Source organism: Pelobates fuscus, chromosome 3, assembly GCF_036172605.1.
Source record: "Pelobates fuscus isolate aPelFus1 chromosome 3, aPelFus1.pri, whole genome shotgun sequence".
Taxonomy (NCBI): Eukaryota; Metazoa; Chordata; class Amphibia; order Anura; family Pelobatidae; genus Pelobates; species Pelobates fuscus.
This window is the reverse complement of record NC_086319.1, coordinates 316,589,689-316,610,649: the sequence shown is the minus strand read 5'-3', so window position 1 is coordinate 316,610,649 and position 20,961 is coordinate 316,589,689. Positions and strand designations below refer to the sequence as shown.

The 20,961-nt window shown below is 41.0% G+C and overlaps 1 protein-coding gene across 2 annotated transcripts in view; it reads right to left on the bottom strand.

Annotated features, from left to right (window-relative positions):
* Nucleotides 1-17,487, bottom strand: part of RHCG (Rh family C glycoprotein) — a 75,131-nt gene extending 57,644 nt beyond the window's left edge. Inside the window, exon 1 of one of the 2 annotated variants that reach the window (XM_063448892.1) lies at nucleotides 17,171-17,487. In XM_063448892.1, coding sequence (XP_063304962.1) covers nucleotides 17,171-17,357 — 187 coding nt within the window. In that variant the 5' untranslated portion in view covers nucleotides 17,358-17,487. Of the gene's footprint in view, nucleotides 1-8,152; nucleotides 8,355-17,170 lie in introns of those variants that run through there. The other variant, XM_063448893.1, reaches the window with a different exon arrangement.
* Between the last annotated feature and the right edge of the window lie 3,474 nt (nucleotides 17,488-20,961).

Genomic DNA, 20,961 nt, shown 5'->3' with positions numbered 1-20,961 from the left:
TCTAAAGGAAGTAGGGGGTGAGACCCATACTACCAGTTACTCTGTTATGGGAATAGTTTGACTCCAGTCAGTTGTGCTCCGTTTAATCGCATCTCGCTGAACATGGAGAAATCTACCCAATACAACTTAAAGCAGCGCCATCACCGTTTGGGGACTTTGCCAAATTTGCAAAGTCCGCTGCTGGTGACATTACTGCTGGTGGTCCAGTGGCCGGGGACTGGAGGAAAGTAAAGGGAGTTTACTTACCTGAACCTGTCCTTTTTCGAGCGTTTTTTGTATCTCACTCCTTGATTTTCCCTCTTTTTTTTTTAATGTTGTTGTTGCTTTTAGTCTTTCGGTTTATTGGCAAAGGTGTGGGTAATGCCCTATAAGTGTCTAAAGGTAGAGTGTTGAAATAAAGTATTGGTCCAAGCACTCAAGGTAATAGCCAAAAAGCAGCTTTATTTGAGCAAAAACAGCAATGTTTCAACCTTATGGTATTTTTGCTCCAATAAAGCTGCTTTTTTGCCATTACCTTGAGTGCCCGGACCAATACTTTATTTCATATATCTAACGTGGGGTCTGGTCTTCCTCGATCCGGTGTACCTTGGCAGCCTGGTGAGTGCGGTTTCCTCTATCTATGTGGCCATGAAAAGCTTGAATGAAAGATAATGCAATAGCACTGGTATAGCACATAGACATCACCAAAACAAGGAGAACATGATTGCAAGATTTAGAAAGACAAAAAAACACAGACATTGATAAGGGAAAGGGCATATATAACAGGAGAAAGATGGTTTGATGCCTTACAGCAGGGATATCATGTTTAGAGGAAACCAGGCAGCCATGGTTCATCTTAATGACATTTATTGCAACACTATAAAGGCAACATTGTGTCTCTCAAACATCATTTGCAATTCTTTACATTTACGTGCACACAAAGAATACATAACAGGAGGGATAATCCAAATGGCGAATGATTTTAGGTAAACTAGAAAAATGGTAATAGAGCAGCAGGAAATGCTAGCAGAAAGCTTGGTTGTATAGGGAGATGTATTAGCAGTAGAAAGAGGGAAGTGCTCATGCCATTGTACAGAACACTGGTGAGACCTCACTTGGAGTATTGTACGCAGTACTGGAGACCAGGGCCGGATTAACATAGGGGCTGATGGAGCTGCAGCTCCAGGCCCAGGCCCATAGAATAGGCCCATTGGTTTAAAAAAAAAAAAAAATTTTTTTTTTTTTTTTTTTACACACTACTTTTAGGGTTGCCAGGTATTTCTCATGTATTTCTTAGGGTTGCCAGGTATATCTCAGAAGTATTTCTCAGGTATTTGAGGCTGCCTAGCCGGTGCCGGGAATTGTAGTAATACCGGCAATACAAATGTCTGTCTCAGTATAAACATAGATTATTCTGCAATACCAGCGCCGGCCAGTAGGGGTCGCTGTTTGTGTGGAGAGAGGCAGTGATAAGAAGTTACGGCATCTCCCTCCCTGCCTCTCTCTACTCACTGATCCGCGGGGGAGCAGCTCTGCACAGAGAGTCCAGACAGCAGCTCCGAGACATGGGGACGCCTGAGACATTGTGACACTGGGGAACATGGGGACCCTGAGCATGGACGTCCGCAGGAATTTTTCCGGGGGGGGGGGGGGCATAATTGTAATGACATCCATGCTTGGCCCCCTTTTGACAGTGTCATGAAAGGGAAGGAGCATAGTCATTTTCACATAAAGCAAGGATGAATAGCGTTTTCACAACTATGGTGTCAGGAATATATGTTTGTATTCCTGACACTATAGTATTCCTTTCATCAAATTACAAGAACATTCTGGTCACCATAACAACTTTATCTAAATGAAAATGCTGTGAAAGCATGAGATTAGCAAAGGGTATGTGTTTTCTCATCCTATAAGTTTCCCTACAGCATCATCTCCATCAGATACATGACGCTTAGGAGGTAGAACTGTTTTAGTGTTTTTGGTCAATAAGATTTTGTAATTAGGCCCATCATAATTATCAGCACCAGGCCCACTGGGCTCTTAATCCGGCCCTGCTGGAGACCATATCTTCAGAAGGATATTGATACCTTAGAGAGAGTTCAGAGAAGGGCTACTAAACTGGTTCATGGATTGCAGGATAAAACTTACCAGGAAAGGTTAAAGGATCTTAACATGTACAGCTTGGAGGAAAGACGAGACAGGGGGGAAATGATAGAAACATTTAAATACATAAAGGGAATCAACACAGTAAAGGAGGAGAACATATTTAAAAGAAGAAAAACTACCACAATAAGAGGACATAGTCTTAAATTAGAGGGGCAAAGGTTTAAAAATAATAACAGGAAGTATTACTTTACTGAGAGGGTAGTGGATGCATGGAATAGTCTTCCAGCTGAAGTGGTAGAGGTTACCACAGTAAAGGAGTTTAAGCATGCGTGGGATAGGCATAAGGCTATCCTAACTATAAGATAAGGCCAGGGACTAATGAAAGTATTTAGAAAATTGGGCAGACTAGATTGGCCGAATGGTTCTTATCTGCCGTCACATTCTATGTTTCTATGTAGCACAGTAAAGGAGGAGAATATATTTAAAAGAAGAAAAACTACCACATCAAGAGGACATTGTCTTAAATTAGAGGGGCAAAGGTTTAAAAATATTACTTTACTGAGAGGGTAAAGTTTAAAAGGTTTAATAATATTACTTTACTGAGAGGGCAGTGGATGCATGGAATAGCCTTCCAGCTGAAGTGGTAGAGGTTAACACAGTAAAGGAGTTTAAGCATGCGTGGGATAGGCATAAGGCTATCCTAACTATAAGATAAGGCCAGGGATTAATGAAAGTATTTAGAAAATTGGGCAGACTAGATGGGCCGAATGGTTCTTATCTGCCGTCACATTCCATGTTTCTATTAAACTGAAAAAAATTAGAACGAACATAAAAAAATCAAGAACTGTTACTATGATGATGTACATATAAATATCATCTATCTAGAAACTCTTGTGAAGGTAGAGAAGTGGCAAAAGAGATTCATGCTCACAGTGCAGGTGCAGTAGAAAAAACTAATTCTGGAGTTTCTGTACTTGCCTATGGAACCAGTATCCTCCAGCAAGCAATGGATGGTGCAATGCTACAATTTAATGTTCAGTTTTCAATAAAGCTGTAACGTCAATCCTTCCCCTTGAATAAATGTTGAGAAGCTTTTAGGATCAAGAAAAGGAATTGCATGGTTTTTGTGAAAGCACATTATATAGTCAATATATTTATCTTATCAAAGTTGTCCTCAAACCCCAGGGACACTTTTCCTTAGAATAGATCATGTTTGATGTAATGCGCATATGGGCTTGTCCTGAGTTAATTTGAAAAGTGTGTCCTATGTGGATTGCTTCAGGATATGTTCCAGTACCATATGGATTCTGGGAGAAGTTAAAAAGAGTTAGGCCTGAGAGCCACAAGTGCATTTGTAAAGGCATAGCTGGTCAAAGTGTAGGCAGAGGTGTTGATACCTGCCTGGGATAGAAGCCGAAGAGGCAAAGGTAGAAGGGATAATACCTGACCGGCATGGGCGTAGGAACCGGGGGGATGGGGTGGATGCATCCCCCCCAGCAAATCATGCGGGGGGGACTGGTTATGGGGAAATCCCCCCCAGCTCCGCCGGCCCCCCTCATGCTGCAGCCGCCCGAGCGCTCTGTAAAGAGCCTCAGGCGGCTGCAGCTTTGCCCGGGCTGGTGCGTCCATGAGGGCGCACCGCCCGGGTGCAGCATGAGGAGAGGGGCTGACAGGAGGGAAGCGCTCAGCGCTCCCTCCTGTCACTCCCTCACTGTAGCGTGGCCGAGCGCTGTATGGTCCGGCCGGGTACAGGGAGCATCTGTCTCCTGTACCCGGCCGGACTAACAGGAAGTGCACACTGAGTGTGCACTTCCTTTTAGTCTGGCCGGGTACAGGAAACAAAAGCTCCCTGTACCCGCGGACCATACAGAGCTAGGCCACGCTACATCATAGGTAGGGGGGGGAGGGGGGAAGAAACAGGGAGGGAGGGAGGGGGGAAGAAACAGGGAGGGAGGGAGGGGGGGAAGAAACAGGGAGGGAGGGAGGGAGGGGGGGAAGAAACAGGGAGGGGGGAAGAAACAGGGAGGGGGGAAAGAGAGTAGGGAGGGAGGGAGGGGGGAGAAAAAAAGAGAGTGACAAGGGAGGGAGGGGGGAGAAAAAAAAGAGAGTGACAAGGGAGGGAGGGGGGAGAAAAAAAAGAGAGTGACAAGGGAGGGAGGGGGGAGAAAAAAAAGAGAGTGACAAGGGAGGGAGGGTGGGGGAGAAAGAGTGACAAGGGAGGGAGGGTGGGGGAGAAAGAGTGACAAGGGAGGGAGGGTGGGGGAGAAAGAGTGACAAGGGAGGGAGGGTGGGGGAGAAAGAGTGACAAGGGAGGGAGGGTGGGGGAGAAAGAGTGACAAGGGAGGGAGGGTGGGGGAGAAAGAGTGACAAGGGAGGGAGGGTGGGGGAGAAAGAGTGACAAGGGAGGGAGGGTGGGGGAGAAAGAGTGACAAGGGAGGGAGGGAGGGGGAGAATAAAGAGAGTGACAATGGAGGGAGGGAGGGGGAGAATAAAGAGAGTGACAAGGGAGGGAGGGGGATAAAAAAGAGAGTGACAAGGGAGGGGGAAAAGAGTGACAAGGGAGGGGGAGAAAGAGAGTGACGAGGGAGGGGGGAAAAGAGTGACAAGGGAGGGGGGAAAAGAGTGACAAGGGAGGGGGAAAAAGAGTGACAAGGGAGGGAGGGGGAGAAAGAGAGTGACAAGGGGGGACGTAGGGGGAGAGAGAGTGACAAGGGAGGGAGGGGGAGAAAGAGTGACAAGGGAGGGAGGGGGGGAGAAAGAGTGACAAGGGAGGGAGGGGGGAGAAAGAGTGACAAGGGAGGGAGGGGGGAGAAAGAGTGACAAGGGAGGGAGGGGGGAGAAAGAGTGACAAGGGAGGGAGGGGGGAGAAAGAGTGACAAGGGAGGGAGGGGGGAGAAAGAGTGACAAGGGAGGGAGGGGGGAGAAAGAGTGACAAGGGAGGGAGGGGGGAGAAAGAGTGACAAGGGAGGGGGAGAAAGAGTGACAAGGGAGGGGGAGAAAGAGTGACAAGGGAGGGGGAGAAAGAGTGACAAGGGAGGGGGAGAAAGAGTGACAAGGGAGGGGGAGAGAGTGACAAGGAAGGGAGGGAGGAGAGAAAGAGTGACAAGGGAGGGAGGGGGATAAAGAAAGTGACAAGGGAGGGAGGGGAGAAAGAGAGTGACAAGGGAGGGAGGGGGAGAAAGAGAGTGACAAGGGAGGGAGGGGGAGAAAGAGAGTGACAAGGGAGGGAGGGGGAGAAAGAGAGTGACAAGGGAGGGAGGGAGGGAGGGAGGGGGAGAAAGAGAGTGACAAGGGAGGGAGGGAGGGGGAGAAAGAGTGACAAGGGAGGGAGGGAGGGGGAGAAGGAGGGAGAGAGATTGACATTCATAACACACACAATCATGCAACCCTTACACACACAGAAACACACAATGCATTCCTTACACACACTCAATGCACCCTGTGCGCGCACACACACACACACTCACACAATCATGCAACCCTTACACACACAGAAACACACAATGCACCCTGTACACACACTCAATGCACCCTGTACACACACTCAATGCACCCTTTACAGACACTCAATGCACCCTTTACAGACACACACACTGCATCCCGTACATACACAGAAACACACCTTGCAGCCCTTACACATACAAGCACAGATTCACACAATGCATTCCTTACACACATATCAGGACATCCCCTACACACTCCACCCCCTGTGAACAAACGCATTGGTGGAACATGAAGGTGGACCCTGGGACCCAGACCTTGAGCTGTGTAAAGGGCCCCCCAAAAATGGAGCTGATTCCCGTTCTCCCAGAACATTGATTTTTGTGACCACAGTTACAAACAGCCTCCAGAGAGCCTACACCTGTGGAGCCAGACTGCAGCTAGAGCCCATCATCATCCTCATCTGGTTGTAAGTAGGCAATCTAGCATATTATTCGTGGCACTAATCTCTAATTTACCTCACATTAAAGAAACATTATAGTCCCCAGAACCACTGCAGCTTAATGTAGTGGTTCTGGTGTCTATAGGCCTTTTAATGTAAACACGGCGGCACTCCAGCACTGGTGTTAGTTAAAATGGCAGAAAAATAATTGGAAAGGGTTAGGGGGGCTACTAATAAGGATAGGGGGAGAGGGGTAGGTAGAAAAATAATTGGAAGGGTTTGGGGGGCTACTAATATGGATGGGAGAGGTAGAAAAATTATTGGAAGGGATTAGGGGAGTACTTATATGAATGGAAGGGGTAGGGTGGGTTCTAATATGCATGGAAGGGGTTAGGGGGGTACTAATAGGCATGGAAGGGGTAGGGGGTTAATATGCGTGGAAGGGGTAGGTGGGGTTCTTTTGTGCATGGAAGGGGTAGGGGTGGTTCTAATATTCATGGGAAGGGTAGGGGTGGTTCTAATCAGGAGGATCCTGGCGCTGTATCCAGGTAAGTAAAACCCCTTCCCTGTAGTGACCCTTTAATGTTATTATTTAATCATTTATATAGCGACTGCAAATTCCGTAGCGCGGTACAATGGGATAAACAACTTCTAGTTTACGGAATAAGAATATACCCGGCGAGTAAAAATGCTATCCCCCCAGATTTTTTTGGGTTCCTACACCCATGCTGACTGGAAGGAGAGAGCTACAGCCTGGTCCAGTGTGGAAGAAGTCCTCTGCAAACCCATTCAAGCTGCGGTTTCTGGGGCTGAAGCAATCCAGCATCCCTAATAGCAGCTAGGAATCTGACTTGGAGGTACTCCAAGGACGGAGAATAGGAGTTCTGTGACAGAGTCCTCTCGTGGAGAGAAAAAATTAGATAATTGATGGGGGAACATTATTAATACCTAGGGGACAGACACTGAAATGTAATTGTATTAACAGGTCAAGTGAGAAATGAACAATCAAGGGGAAAAATGAGGAGCATTAATAATGTGTAAATATAGATCTTTTTGACTGTTTTCCTCTTTTTCCCCTCTAATGTTTTTTTCTCACTAGATCTGATACTAAAATCAGCTTAGTGACTGCCCCCTAACCATCATCCATTAACTTTTTCCCATCAATCATCTTTATTTGGCCTATCAGTGTACTGCAAAATATTTACATAATATTTGTTTTATGTATATATTTTGCATTACACCGATTGGCCTGTTCCCATGTGCATTTGTTTTGCCCAATTTGTTTTCATAAATATATTTGGACTAGCCAACCCGCTACTTACGTAATTTTCAGAAAATAATTTTTTAGCCAAACCAAATTTTTCCACCATGCACAAGTTTATTTTAAAACAAGTTTCAAAATTCAGGCTGAAACAGTCAAGCTGTGACTATTGCGGAGTATAATTTTTTTCCTAATTAGCTTCTGCTGCCTAAATATTGTGATTTGAGAAAGATTTTCCTAATTCAGCTAAATCTTTAAATCTTCAATGAATTCCTGACAAGTCATGATTTACTAAAAACTCTGCGGCCCAAGCAGATATATGCCAATATATAGTTAATGCAATCTAATTACTTTATTTGCAACAGATTGTTCTCTAAACTTTACATTGACAAAAATAAACTAAAAGATGAAATTCTTGTGATACAAAAGTACACACTATATACTATATATGACATCAACATATCACATTTCTTAAAATACACGTCATTCATCTTATGAAGATTAGAATGAACTGATTGATATTCAGGAAGAGAAACACATTTGCACATCAACAAACACACTTGTAATCTCCAAAAAGGTAAATTTAACTATTTCTAATTCTCTTCTCAATTTTACACAATTCTCAGTTTAGTGAATAACTCAGTGTTGGGGTCAGAGTTAGATAAATAAACAGGATTTAGTAAATAATTCTAGTAAATATACTTTTTGCTTTTTTTTTTTACATACACTTTGCTGCCATAGCACACTATTAATTTGAAATTAAACCGTGCATAAACTAAATCTGCTAAAATGTTGCAAATGCTAAGTTGAAATTAATATAGACAACTTTAAATTTATTTACTTAAGAACTCATTAATTCATGTTCTACAATAATCAAAATAAATTAGAAAATGCTAGTTATTGCTTTAGAAACAAGTACTTACTTGGATATCTGAAGTAATATTCATTTTCACTGTCACTGATGATTTTTTTTTCTTTTTTGTAAATGTCCCAATATGGGCTTGCTTCAGCATCATAGCGTACAAATACACCAAACAAAACAATCATGGCAATCTGCCACACAAAGCATATCAATGGTAGTTTCCATCGCATATCAGTGTTTCTTGACATTTTTTTAAAGTTGAGTTATCTAAACTATTTGGAAATCCAACACGGGGCAGTTATCTACGTATATAAACATATAAGAAAACTGCTTACAAATGCTGTTGTGTCTTTACATATATATATATATATAGGTGGATATTAAGGGTGTGACTTATGGAATTTTGTCCATTTCCAAAACTTAACTTAGAAGGGAGGAGATGATAAAACACGTGTAATTAATTTTACTTTTTTTATTTTTTTTATTCAGCTGAGCATACAACTCGTTCTACAAGTTCTACAGGCTTATTAATTGAAAGGTCTTGTATTGACCTGAAACTTCACTTTTTTTCTAAGATCACTTGAAATGCACTCTGTGATGTTTTTTTGTTATTTATTGCAGCTATTAGGTCAAAAAAGCTTTGTGATGTTTGTAAATTGATATGTCTTGTATTTGTTTTGTGTTTTTTTTTGTCAATCATTGTATAGGCTTGAGTGACATATCCATTATGTTTCCCTTGACACACGATAGATAGCAAATGAAAAGTTCTTCCCATATAGATTTTAAGTAATCAAGTCCTAATTACGAAACTGATCTCCTTCCTGGAGCCAAATGTGGTGGAAGATAATGAAAGCTAGTAATGGCCTGACGATTGGTCCTCCTCCTTCCCCTATTCCTGCGGCTTGTGGGATGGAGAGGAATATTTACTTGTCAGCTAGGGAGTCACCAAGCCCTCTTGGGATACTCCCTTCCCAAAATGAATTCCAGGGAATCAGTGATTACCCAAACCTCCAATTATAACAATGCTTACCCTACCAACCCCGTTCGTCTAATATCATATTATTATGGAGTAGGCTGGTAAAACTGAAGTTAAAATACAAACATTTGAAGTCTTAATTTTCTTGAACCCAGTAAAACAGACAATAAAATAAATACAAATAAAAAAAAAAAAAAAACAACCATAAAGACTCAGACACAACAAATATGAAATAGAAGAAAAAACATCCATCCTCACACAAATAATAGAGAGAAACTTGAGATGTAATCAGGGTAATTGTTTGTTGGTACCCGCTCCCCCCGGATTTTAAAAAATTGTCTCTGCACCATCTCACCCCTTATGTGTTTTCTATGAACTCCCTTAATTCTTGTGTGTCTCTTCTTTCTTACTACTTCACCCCTAGTTTCTCTTAACTCCAGAGTCTGGTGGTAGCATGCTTGATAATAACACATTTTGATGTGAAGCTCGTGTCCAAATGTTCAGCCATGATTTTGCACCTGCCCACCCCATTTGTGCTTTACTATTAGTATTTTTTCCAATAAAACTGCTTTTTGTTTTGTTTACACAATTAAGCTGGAACTTTCACGGCTGTTATGTACTAATGTCCTAAAAGTTGCATTACATTTGGAGAACCCATTCATTTTAGTATCTGGATTTTTTTTTATTTTTTTTTGTTTAAAAGTTCGGTCATAGAAACCCGTTTTAATAAGCTCCTGCTGCAATGTTTGTGTGCTGATGTTGCTTCCAGAGGCTGTTTGGAACACTGTCGTAAGTGATGCAATAGATTTTTCCGTGCTACATAAATCAGCACTAGAAGTCCCTGCTCTGTGCGTATGTGTGGTCGACTATTTGTGCTGATGCTTTTAGATGATTTCATTTACAAAAATAGCACTGGGAGTCTAGGACAGATTTAGTAAATCAAAAATGTCATGAACTGACTTGTGGCAAAAGATGGTACCCATTGACCACGGTTATAGTCATTTAGATCTTTTCAATGTGACCCGTTGTACTGCCAATGTTTTGGCTATGGAGAAGCCATGGTTATGTGTTGGGTTTTCTGCACCTGTTTGCAATGAGTGAGGTCGAAGCATCTGAACTCAATAAATTAGTACAGGTGTCCATATATAGTATAATACCATTTAGAGTATGCTAAATGTAAGCCAGCAAATGTTGACCCAATGTACAGTGGGAAGCCTCACCTATAATCGCAACAAATCCCACAGCATCAACAAGAGCAGATGCACAAATTAGGGACACTGGGTTGTTTGCTAAATGTTTGTGTAAGCTATTATTTACATATTGCAATTACATTTCTCATATGAGGGCTGTTTAACATTGTTGATTTTTTTTTGTTCTTAATTATATAATGGTTATGTTTATGTGCATATTATGACACATGCAGGAGTGGAGAGCTTGTTTTAGGAATAAACTATGCAATCTAATAAATCATTTACTATGTCTATATGCACTTTAAAACATCTTTACTCACACCCTGTTATACTGTGTACCAGGGGCTCCCCCTAAGCATTACACCTGAGTATGATGTGCATGGTGGCTAAGTGTGATATATATGTGTGGAGTTGACTGAGTGTGGTTGTGTAGGAGGGTCTGGCTGAATATAATTGTGTGTGAGAGCTAGCTGAGTCAGATGCTGTTTATGGGACTGGCTGAATGTTGTGATTGTGTGTGAGGACTGGTTGACTGTGATTGTGTTTGGAGCTGTCTGAGTGTGATTGTGTGGGGATTTGGCTGAGTGTGCTGGTGTGTCAGGTCTGACTGAGTGTGATTGTGTGTGGAGCTGTCTAAGTGTGATTGTGTGGGTGTTTGGCTGAGTGTGCAGGTGTGTCAGGTCTAGCTGAGTGTGATTGAATGTGTGGGTGTTTGGCTGAGTGTGATTGAGTGTGGAGTTGACTTAAAGTGCTCCCTGTGGTAATTTACTTAGTATATTGCCGAATTAGCAATTCCACGTTATGATTTTGCAAGGGAGCCCCAGTCTTGGCTCCCCCCCACCACTAAACCTGTGGGACACATGAGCCCAATTATAATATTGACCTTTGTGAACATGGTATGCTGCTACTGTGTAAATTTTTATTGTTAGCATATAATCCCCCACCAGCAGTCATTTAGTACATCCGTACAAATGTATTTCTTTTTAACATAAGTAAACATTGTTTCTTCCATCCTGAGCCCCACTGAGATAATGTTTTCATAAACCAGCAGACTAAGATGGCAAGTAAAGCTTTATTTAGAAAAGGCATGACCAATTGTAGATCCTCAGATATTATTCTTGAACTACACCTCTCATTAAACTTTTTTCCTTAATTGTGGCGAAGCATCGTAATAAGGTGTAGTTCCACAAGAAATGGCAGGGTAATTCACTAAAGTGGAAATTGTCAGAAATTCTAAGTGAATTTAAAATTTAAGGACAAATTAACCAAATTGGAAATTTTCTCCAAATCAACAATGCTTCCAGCTGAGCTATTTAGAACACTCCAAATTCCTGGCATTTCTCACTTTAGTGGATAGCCCTGTAGGCATCTACCTTTGGCCAACCCTGAGATGTCCCACTGCCACCCTTCAGATTCTTGAATTATCAGGACACTGGAGAACAAATCAGTGATTGAGTTTGCTGGTTGGTGCTCCAACTGGGGCTAGATTAAGAGATTATTGGGACTGGTGCTAACTAACATGATGGGTCTAATTACATAATATTATAGACAGAAAACTCTATACAATCATACCTCCTAAGTATCTTGTATCTGGTGGACGTGGTGCCAGAGGAAAATTTACAGGATGCATTTATAAGAATCACTCTATGTTAATGTTCATTTTCATCTCTTAACCAAATCTATCTGTCCATCTTACCCCCACAGCAATCATCTCCTCTGTCTCACTAATCACAAACCCTGAATCCTGGTAAATTATAAAAATTAACAAAATGATGTTCACTTAATATGAAAGTGGTAGCACATTATGATCAAACAGACATGCAGCTCAAATTCCAGGTTTTGTTTTGGTCAGAACGTGTACAATTGCCTCCGTCCTTTAGGGGTAAAAAGGTTTTTCTTCCAAACTATACATTTTCTAGCAAACCTGCTAGCACAATGTAGAAATTAAATTTCATGCGCTTCCCAAATAGCATGAGTGATTTAGGGGTTGATGGGTTCCCTTTAACCTGGAATATACACATTTACTGCTTAAACTGCTTCAGAGACACTCCTTAAATGTATGCTTTCACCTCCAAAGGGGCACTTTGAGTGGAGGGGTTTGGTGCTCAACCCAAAATTTATTTGGTTTGTATTCTAAATATACAAAGATAAAAGGTGATTGGGCGGAGTAGCGCATCCAAAAAAGTATGCTACTTTCATGTGTCCTTTTCAAGGGAGCACAGGAAAACATGATTTTGAGGAGAACCTCTGCAAGTTGTCTAAGCAGTAAGTATTGTATTCGGCATATTTATTTCCCATGTTAAGAATAATTAAAGACTATAGCTCTCTATTCAATGGAATTGCCACCAAGTGCTACAATATGTACATACTCAGCTCCCTGGAAATAATAATGGAAACATTGGCTGAGACACTTGTAGGCAGTACCCACTGAAAAGTAAATGGTGAAAACGTAACTGTTGTTTTTAGTTGTTTTTGCACTTTTAAATGATCACAAACCAACAAAAGGTGTCCCTTTAAATTAAAGGGTTACTCCAAGCAGTGATTTGAAGTGGTCATGGTGCTTGCAGCCTGTATGCATGTACAATGTTTTAGAATGAAGCACTGTGCATACTGATATATTTAGCTTTGCTGCTGCAGGTGTAACTCTTCTGGCATTATCATAAATCAGCCCAGAATGAGAGTTACAGGCTGACTAATGTCATTTCGGTGCATTTTGCACAGAACAAACCTTCGCTCATTGACTGACAGCACTCAGTTAATCCAAGACTGGCAAGAAGTCTGATTTCATTAAGTCGCCATCAGAAGAGGCTTACCCAGAGCTACCCACATAAGAGTCAAACCATTGCTAAATGGTTTGCCCTGTTACTGGGGAACAGTGCCAGGTTACTCCTAACAACATACTTAACCCGTAAATAGAGGGAAAAACCTGTAGTATCATTTTATTTTGTTGATGGCTATGCCTATTAAGAAGTGGAATATAAGAATGTATTTTACCCAGAATACACATTTTACGAGTATTAAAAAAAAAAAAAAAAATACAAATAAAAAAATTCTATTTTTATGTCACTTGTATAGATGTATACTACCTCCAGGGAACATTTTGGTCACTTGGGTAGATGCTGTGAGCCCCGGTTGTTTGGAAATTCACTCTGCAATGTTATGCATCATTTTCCAACACAAGACAAGAATGCTAGAGCAAGATTCATAACTGACCGAGAACATGCTCCTGACTGGGCTGGACCGGACTGTAACTTTGCCTTGTTGATTGTGTTCTGAGTTAAAGTCCACCACCGTTTAAATGTTGGTACCGTATAAATCCACCTTAATCCTAATCACCCCCTAACTCATTTTCTATAAAACATGCACTGCAGTTGCTGTGACAATGTATAGAAAAAGCTCCCATTAAGAAGGATTTCCACTCACTTAGTTCTCTTCATAGAGAGCTACGCTGATTCCATTACGAATCTAAATATTGTGATCCCCAAGTTTTATCTAGATGGTGATCTGCTTGCTGCTTTTCAAACAATTACTATTGACTTGGGTATTGGACGTTCTTGGAATATCTATCCAACAAACTATATTTGTACAATTTAAAGAAAACCAGACAAACCAGCAGCTATAACAAAAGGAACAAAACAAATCTATAAAACATCAAATAATTTTCACAGTAAGACTATTGTAAAACATTAAAAAATAAACAACTTCTTTCTACAGGTCATCTGTCACAGGATTGTTTGTAGCTTCCACAGTCCTTTACATTGTAGGGAGGAATTTACTAAATATACCAGCTGTTTTATTTGTTTTACTTTCTAGCCCTTTGCTTTTCCAGTGTCATGAAAACCTCATAAAATGTATTTTATAAACACATACATATATAACAGCCATGATCCTCAGGAGCAATGTACCCGAGCTCAGATGAATAAATACCAGCAGTTGAAGCTGCAGTAAAGCTACCTATTTGACAAACCCCAGCATTACTGCCAAGGGAGAGCTGACAATGGGTGCAGGGTGCATTAGAGAACAGGCAAAGGGGATTGTGGGCTGCAGCCTCAAACCATCCCCGAAAAATAGAATAGTGGGAGGTGTGTTGGAATGTCTTTGTACACAGACTACAATGCATCACTACAACGTCAGACTACAATAAATAAGTGCGATATGGCTGGAAATGTTTACTAGTAACCACAGGGAGAGATTTGACAGTGAACACAACATTTATAACACACGCGTGTTGTCATTGGTAGTAATGGAGTCAGTGAGATCAGAGGTTGTTCTCTGTGAAGGCTCCTTCATGCTGTGCAGGTTAAACTGATGGATGATGTATAGACATATGACAAAACATCTCGCAACTCCAGCAGCCTCCATCTGTACAATCTATATGTGTCAGATACAGGACGATCCATGCCGAGATTTTTTAGCTTTGTGCAAAAAAGGCCATCCACTGGTTATGCCCCCGGGCCAAAAGTAGCCAGTCCTCCTCTATTTACTGCTACCGTAGCATGGTACTATTGAAATAATGAATTACACAAAGTATCGCCCATGATGTACATAATCATGGGTCATGTTGCTTATAAAAAACAAAAAAAATAAGTTTTTTTCTGCATTAACTTGCTGATAATGCACATTTTAATACATGTGCTTTAAAAGAGATTAGTATTATTATCATTGTAATGAGTGACAAAAGTTTTATACGGAATACCAGAACAACCAGATTTGCTTGTGTTTCAAGGAAATGTTTCCACATTAGCCACTTGCCTCCAAATATGCATTTCTCTTCCTGGGCTCTGATCTCGTGCATCTATGCAGAGGGACTATAATGCTATAAACCAAGATCTCCCCTCCTGAATCTGAAACTTCAAAGCAACTGACTTCCTTCTAGCACCAGTACAGTTATACCAGGTATCTGTGCTATACAGGGTGTTGCAGTCTGATATTGTAGTCAACAAAAAGTGTCCTCCCTAGGTCAGGAGTAGGAATCCTTAAGCACGCTATATGGACTACATCTCTCATAATGCCGTAGTGCCGGCAAAGCATTAGGGGTGATGTAGTCCATACACTGGAATGCCAAATGTTACCTACTCCTAACCCAGGGAGAAGGTAGGACACTCTTTGTTGACTTCAATAGGAGATTGCAACACCCAGTATAGCACAGATACCTGGTATAACTGGGCGCACTGCGTAAGGGCATTGCGTAAAATCATTCTACCCTGTATATTCAGTCTAATGTGTGGGGAAAATGCCATAGTCTCTGTTTTTCCCCCACACATTAGAGAAGGTCTCCTGAGCTGTAATCACTGCAGCCTGGTCCGGTGGAAGAGGTCCTCATAGACCTCTGGCAGAGGTACTTAGCCAAAGTATGGAAGCTACGTCACAAATAAAATATACAAACTTTTACTGCTCCTCTTCTTTTTCCATCTATTAATTACTTTTTCTCACTTGATCTGTAAGCCAAATGCCAGGAAAATGGACCTATCAGTGTACCGCAAAATATATACATAATATTTATATTATATACCACAGTCTAGCACCCAGCATTAAAATATTGGGAAACTGAAGCTGGGGTGCAAGGAAGATGGAACTATAATATTTATATTATATATCTTTTACAATACATTGATTTGCCAATTTTTGCACCCTTTTTTTTCATATGAATTATTTCCCAGAATCCTTTTTTGTGGTCAATACTCTGAAAAGTCAAACCACCACATGCATGATGTTCGGTCTTACCGGAAAAAAACAATATATATATATATATATATATATATATATATATATATTTTTTTTTTGACAAAGTGTTCTGGTCTAAACAAACTTTTCTGCTATGCTCAAGCAGTCTGCTATGCTCAAACTTACAGGAACGATAGGTTGAAGTGGGCTCAAAGGAGCATACAGTCTCTAGGAGGTGGAGTATAAAACATATCAGGACAGGAAATAGCAATCAAATAAGGTGGAGTGAGGCAGAGCTGGAGGAGATAATAGAGTGCTGCCCTTTAGGAGAGAGCAAGAGACAGGTATGTGAGGTAGAGGTTACTCTAGGAGGCCATAACCCTAAAGAGGTGGGTTTTAAGGCACTTCTTAAATGATTGAAGACTAGGGGAGAGTCTGATGGCGGTAGGCAGGATATTCCATATGATAAAAGTGAGCTGTGTATCATGGAACAAAAACTAAATTAAGGGTCTCTGGAGACATCAAAACACACGACAAAACTAAAGGTCATGTGATTTATAAATGTATACGGAACCCCAAAATAACATTTTATTTTCTCTTAATGTTAACATTATTTACCTACATGAAATAATAGTTTTAAAAAATCTATGTATCGCAAATACACTTATGGGTCTATATATATATATATATATATATATATGATACTTTCCTATGTGTCTACTTTTATCTCTGATGGACAAATCCCTTTAATAGACAAAACCTTTAGTCCTAACAAGTCTTTTCTCCCTAAACATCACATATACCGTAGTTCGTTACTCCAAATTATTTGATATTTTTGAAAAAACTTTTCAAATTACCTTTTCAACACATTAAAATATAAAAACATATATCATATATATATATAAATATATATATATATATAAACAATCAATATATCAGAAGATATCAAAATCTTAAAAAACTGTAAATATATACTGCGTATATATTGATAATATTAAATCATTTTAAAAGTCTATCCAAAAATATTAAATAATTCACAGAGCTAATCTAACAATGTAAAATCAAGGCCAGTGTTCGGTAACAAATTCTACAAAGATAAAGAATTCTGCAGGTGGTTTGGCGCAGTTTCAAGATAAAGATCTTCTAAAACAGTATTTCTATTCTCAGTAAATATGAAAGTGTAAGTGACATTTTGACATATACAGCGTGTTAGTACAGTGTGTTAATCATGACAAATAAATATACTTACTTGGATATCTGAAGTAAAAGTCATTTTCTATGTCACTTGTTAGATTTTCTTGCTTCAAAAATGCTGCCCAGTGAGGATCAGCTTCCTTCTTGTACCGTACAAAAACTCCAAATAGAATGATCATAGCAATTTCCCATATGAAGCAAATTATAGGTAGTTTAATTCGCATTAAGGTATTTTTCATCATCTTGGCTGCTTTCTACTAGCTCCTAAGACAATGTAAACTGAGATGCAGGCTGCATTCACCTTTAAGCCCTGCTCTAGTCTCACAGGTAAATGTGATGAAAATTCCAAAGCTTCACAGTGACATTTGAAACAAATTGCTCCATTCTATATAGCGGAGTTCAGGAGGTGTGTCTGTGTGTCTGCAGTAACTATCCTTCGGAACCACACACACCTCTCAAGGAGGGGAAACAAAAGGAAAGGCAATATGGCATATTTAGTAAACATCAAATTGAAGTGCATAGGAAATTCAATTGCACAATTCAGGCTGAAATAGCAAAACAGTGACTCTAGATGAGTTAGAGACCAATTTGACACTACATTTTGCAATTAAACTTTCAGTTCAGCACAATATACTGTTTAGTGAATAAACCCCAAATGTGTCATTGCCTGCTGTCTACAGCTAAGAATATGTGAAAGAGACACTAAGTGAAATAGCACTTAGGAGCTTAAAGGGACACTCTAAATACTAAACCCCTATTCTTTGTGTAATTCTTTGGTGCATCAATGATAATCCTTTTCCTGGACAATGTTAAATATTGCAATTTTTGAAAGAAAATTTCTGCATTTGTCCAAACAAATGCCTCAAGTGACTGTCAAACAGACAGCCGCAAGAGGGTTTTCCTTTTGATTATTTTCATCTTTCAAAAGTCTTCACTTTTGATGTCATCACGCACCGCATGATGATATCTCTGAACACAGCTAATTATTCTCATAGAGCAGTGGTTCCCAACCCAGTCCTCAGGTACCCCCTACCAGTCCAGGATTTAGGGATTACTCTGTTGTGTGTAAGGTGTTTTTAGAAAAAAAACAAAAAACACTTTAAACACAACAGGGTAATCCCTAAATCCTGGACTGGTAGGGGGTACTTGAGGACTGGGTTGGGAACCACTGTCATAGAGAATCATTCAATAAGATTTTACTATGAATAGCAATGGATTTTAAATTTTTTGGCAAATTCTGTGCAGGCACTATGTGTCTTCATTGCTTCTCTATGAGAATTGACAATTTCTTCATCAGAAGAGGATCGGGCTTAGAAGATGAGTGTGCCATGACAATGTAATAAATTGGGTTTAGAAGATTAGTGTGTCACGTAAGTTTTTTTTGGCAATTTTATAGTTCTAAAATAATATATATATATAATCCTCTTTTTATTGAAATTTTTAGAGTGCAGAAAAGCATTCATGAAGTATATTCATTATCATTACAATGAAAAGTTGATCAAGGTCAATAATAACTGAGACTATGCACTTATTGCATCAATAGCACTTCTGTTGTAGTAGTTAAAGAGGGGTCAACTGACGTAAACCAAATCCCATAATAACTTAGATATAAAGAGGAATAGTTAAGTGAAGCATATCAAGCGTCATATACCTATGGACCCCGTTTAATTTTTTACTGTTTACCATAATCATCACTAAAGTCAGGGTGCTACACAATAGCTGGAAGGATGTTACACTTGTTGGTCCTCTAGGGCAATAACACCCCTAATTAAAGACCAATGGGGAGCTACACATGGTATCTAATAGGGTGTCTGTGGGTGCATGCAGAGAGGGGGTCTGTGCATGGGAGGGAGGGGGACAGTGCAGAGAGGGAGGGGGATTGTGCACAGAGAGAGGGGATCTGTGAAGAAAGGGGGGACTGTGCAGGGAGAGGGAGGAAGGAAGTGCATGGAGTGAGAGGGTCTGGGAGGTAGAGAGGAAATCTGTTCAGGGAGACAGGGGGTTGCACAGACATGGGGTCTGTAAGGGTGCAGGGGAGGGAGTGGGACTGGGAGGTGGGACGTGGATCTAGCTTCAAGTTCTCTTTGAGAGTGGCCAGACAATACAGAATTGTCTCTGCACCAACTCTCAGTGAAGCATACACTTTTGTTGTGCCTCATTTCTTTTTGATAGATTGCGGTTGTTCGAGTGTTTGATTTGGACGGTTTTTCCTTCACTCCAGAAGGAGTGTCGTTTTCTATCTTGCGCTGGACGTTTCGTATCCCTTTTTTCGGGTTGTCCTTCTTTCTGTGTGGTGAACACGTTACAGAGATATGTAGACTGTACCGCTCCTCTATGGGCATCTCTGTCAGGGCAACATCTTGTACTGATGTAGAATTATTAAAAAACCTGTATTGAATTTTTGTACTAACTCCATTTTAACTTATTTTTATGACAGATCCTCCATTTTAACTACATTACATGACAGAATTTCCTAACAGCATTTAGCATAATGAATAGAGACTGTATTTTCTAGAAGGATATGACTAACCCCGGAATTATTGAGCTCCTGTAACATGCAACAAAGTATAGCCAAGGCCATGAGAACGCTGTACTAATGAAATGTTCTTTTATAAAAAAGAACCCTGAGCCTGATCACGAGTCTGACATCACTAACTACCCAAAATGACGCCCAAGCCCCCCTTCCCACCGAGTAAGCCTCGTGCTGGGTAAGATGGCGCTTGAACCATCTATCCACACCCGTGTCTAGAATGACGCCACCTCCTGGTGGGAGGACACCTAGCTAACCACTTAGTTCTTGAGCCAATTAATAATATTGATGGGTGGATATTGACATAACCACTTAACACTTAATCCAATTAATGATGTTTATTTACTGTAATCTTGATATTCAATGATGATGTAAGAAACTCTTATAAGGGTCTGCGAGCCCGTTTTTAATCAGATGCCATTAAATTTTCTCGAAGTGCTTTTAACCTGAACTCCGTGTGTCAGTGTGAACTTACTTCTGTGTATACGCAATTTAATCATCTCAGATTTGGACAGGAACAGATAGACATTTAAACATATTTGTTTATTTCTAAATTAATCTACATCAATTTGGCGCCCAACGTGGGGCACCGGGCTATGGCCTCTGTCCTAAGGAAGACGCTGTTGGACGGAGGAATCCTGGGGGAAGGATAAGAGACTGATCACCTCTGAATACACGGTAGAGTCTACTGCAGAGCCTATCCGGTATGTCCCGGCCCCTTTGATTGACCCGTCCAAGTGTCTGTGACTGCTACCGGGAGGACATCAAAGACAGGTAATATCTTGCCCGGTGTCTTATTGTTGTTACCCACTTGTTTACCTGCATTTAGTCTATCTGTTGCCTGGGTGTGTTTGTATTGGCCTGTCTTTAGCTTAAGTGCCCGGGTAGAGTGCTTATCTGTGTACCCCTTTTGGGATAAAGGGGGGGTGGACCTGTGGTAGTTTGCCTGGGGGTCCTCTGTTTGTCTGTTTACCCCTTTTGGGATAAAGGGGGGTGGACCTGTGGGTGTTTGCCTGGGGGTCCTTTGTTGCCTGTTTACTCCTTTTAGGAGCCACGTGGCTGTGGCTGTAGGGAAAAAGGGGATGGACCTGTGGAAGTTTTCCTGGGGGTCTTCTTTGCCTGTTTACCTCTTTTAGGTGCTGGGTAGCTGCAGCAGTAAGGAAAAAGAGGAGGGGGAATCTGTGGAGGGGTGTAGACTCATTGCTTCCTGGGGATTCCCCATGGTGTCACTTTGATAGCCTAGCTAGCCTCATTGTGCACATAACTCTGCTTGCAGAGAGGTGGTACCCTCCAGCTTCGAGCGCTGAGGCTGGTGG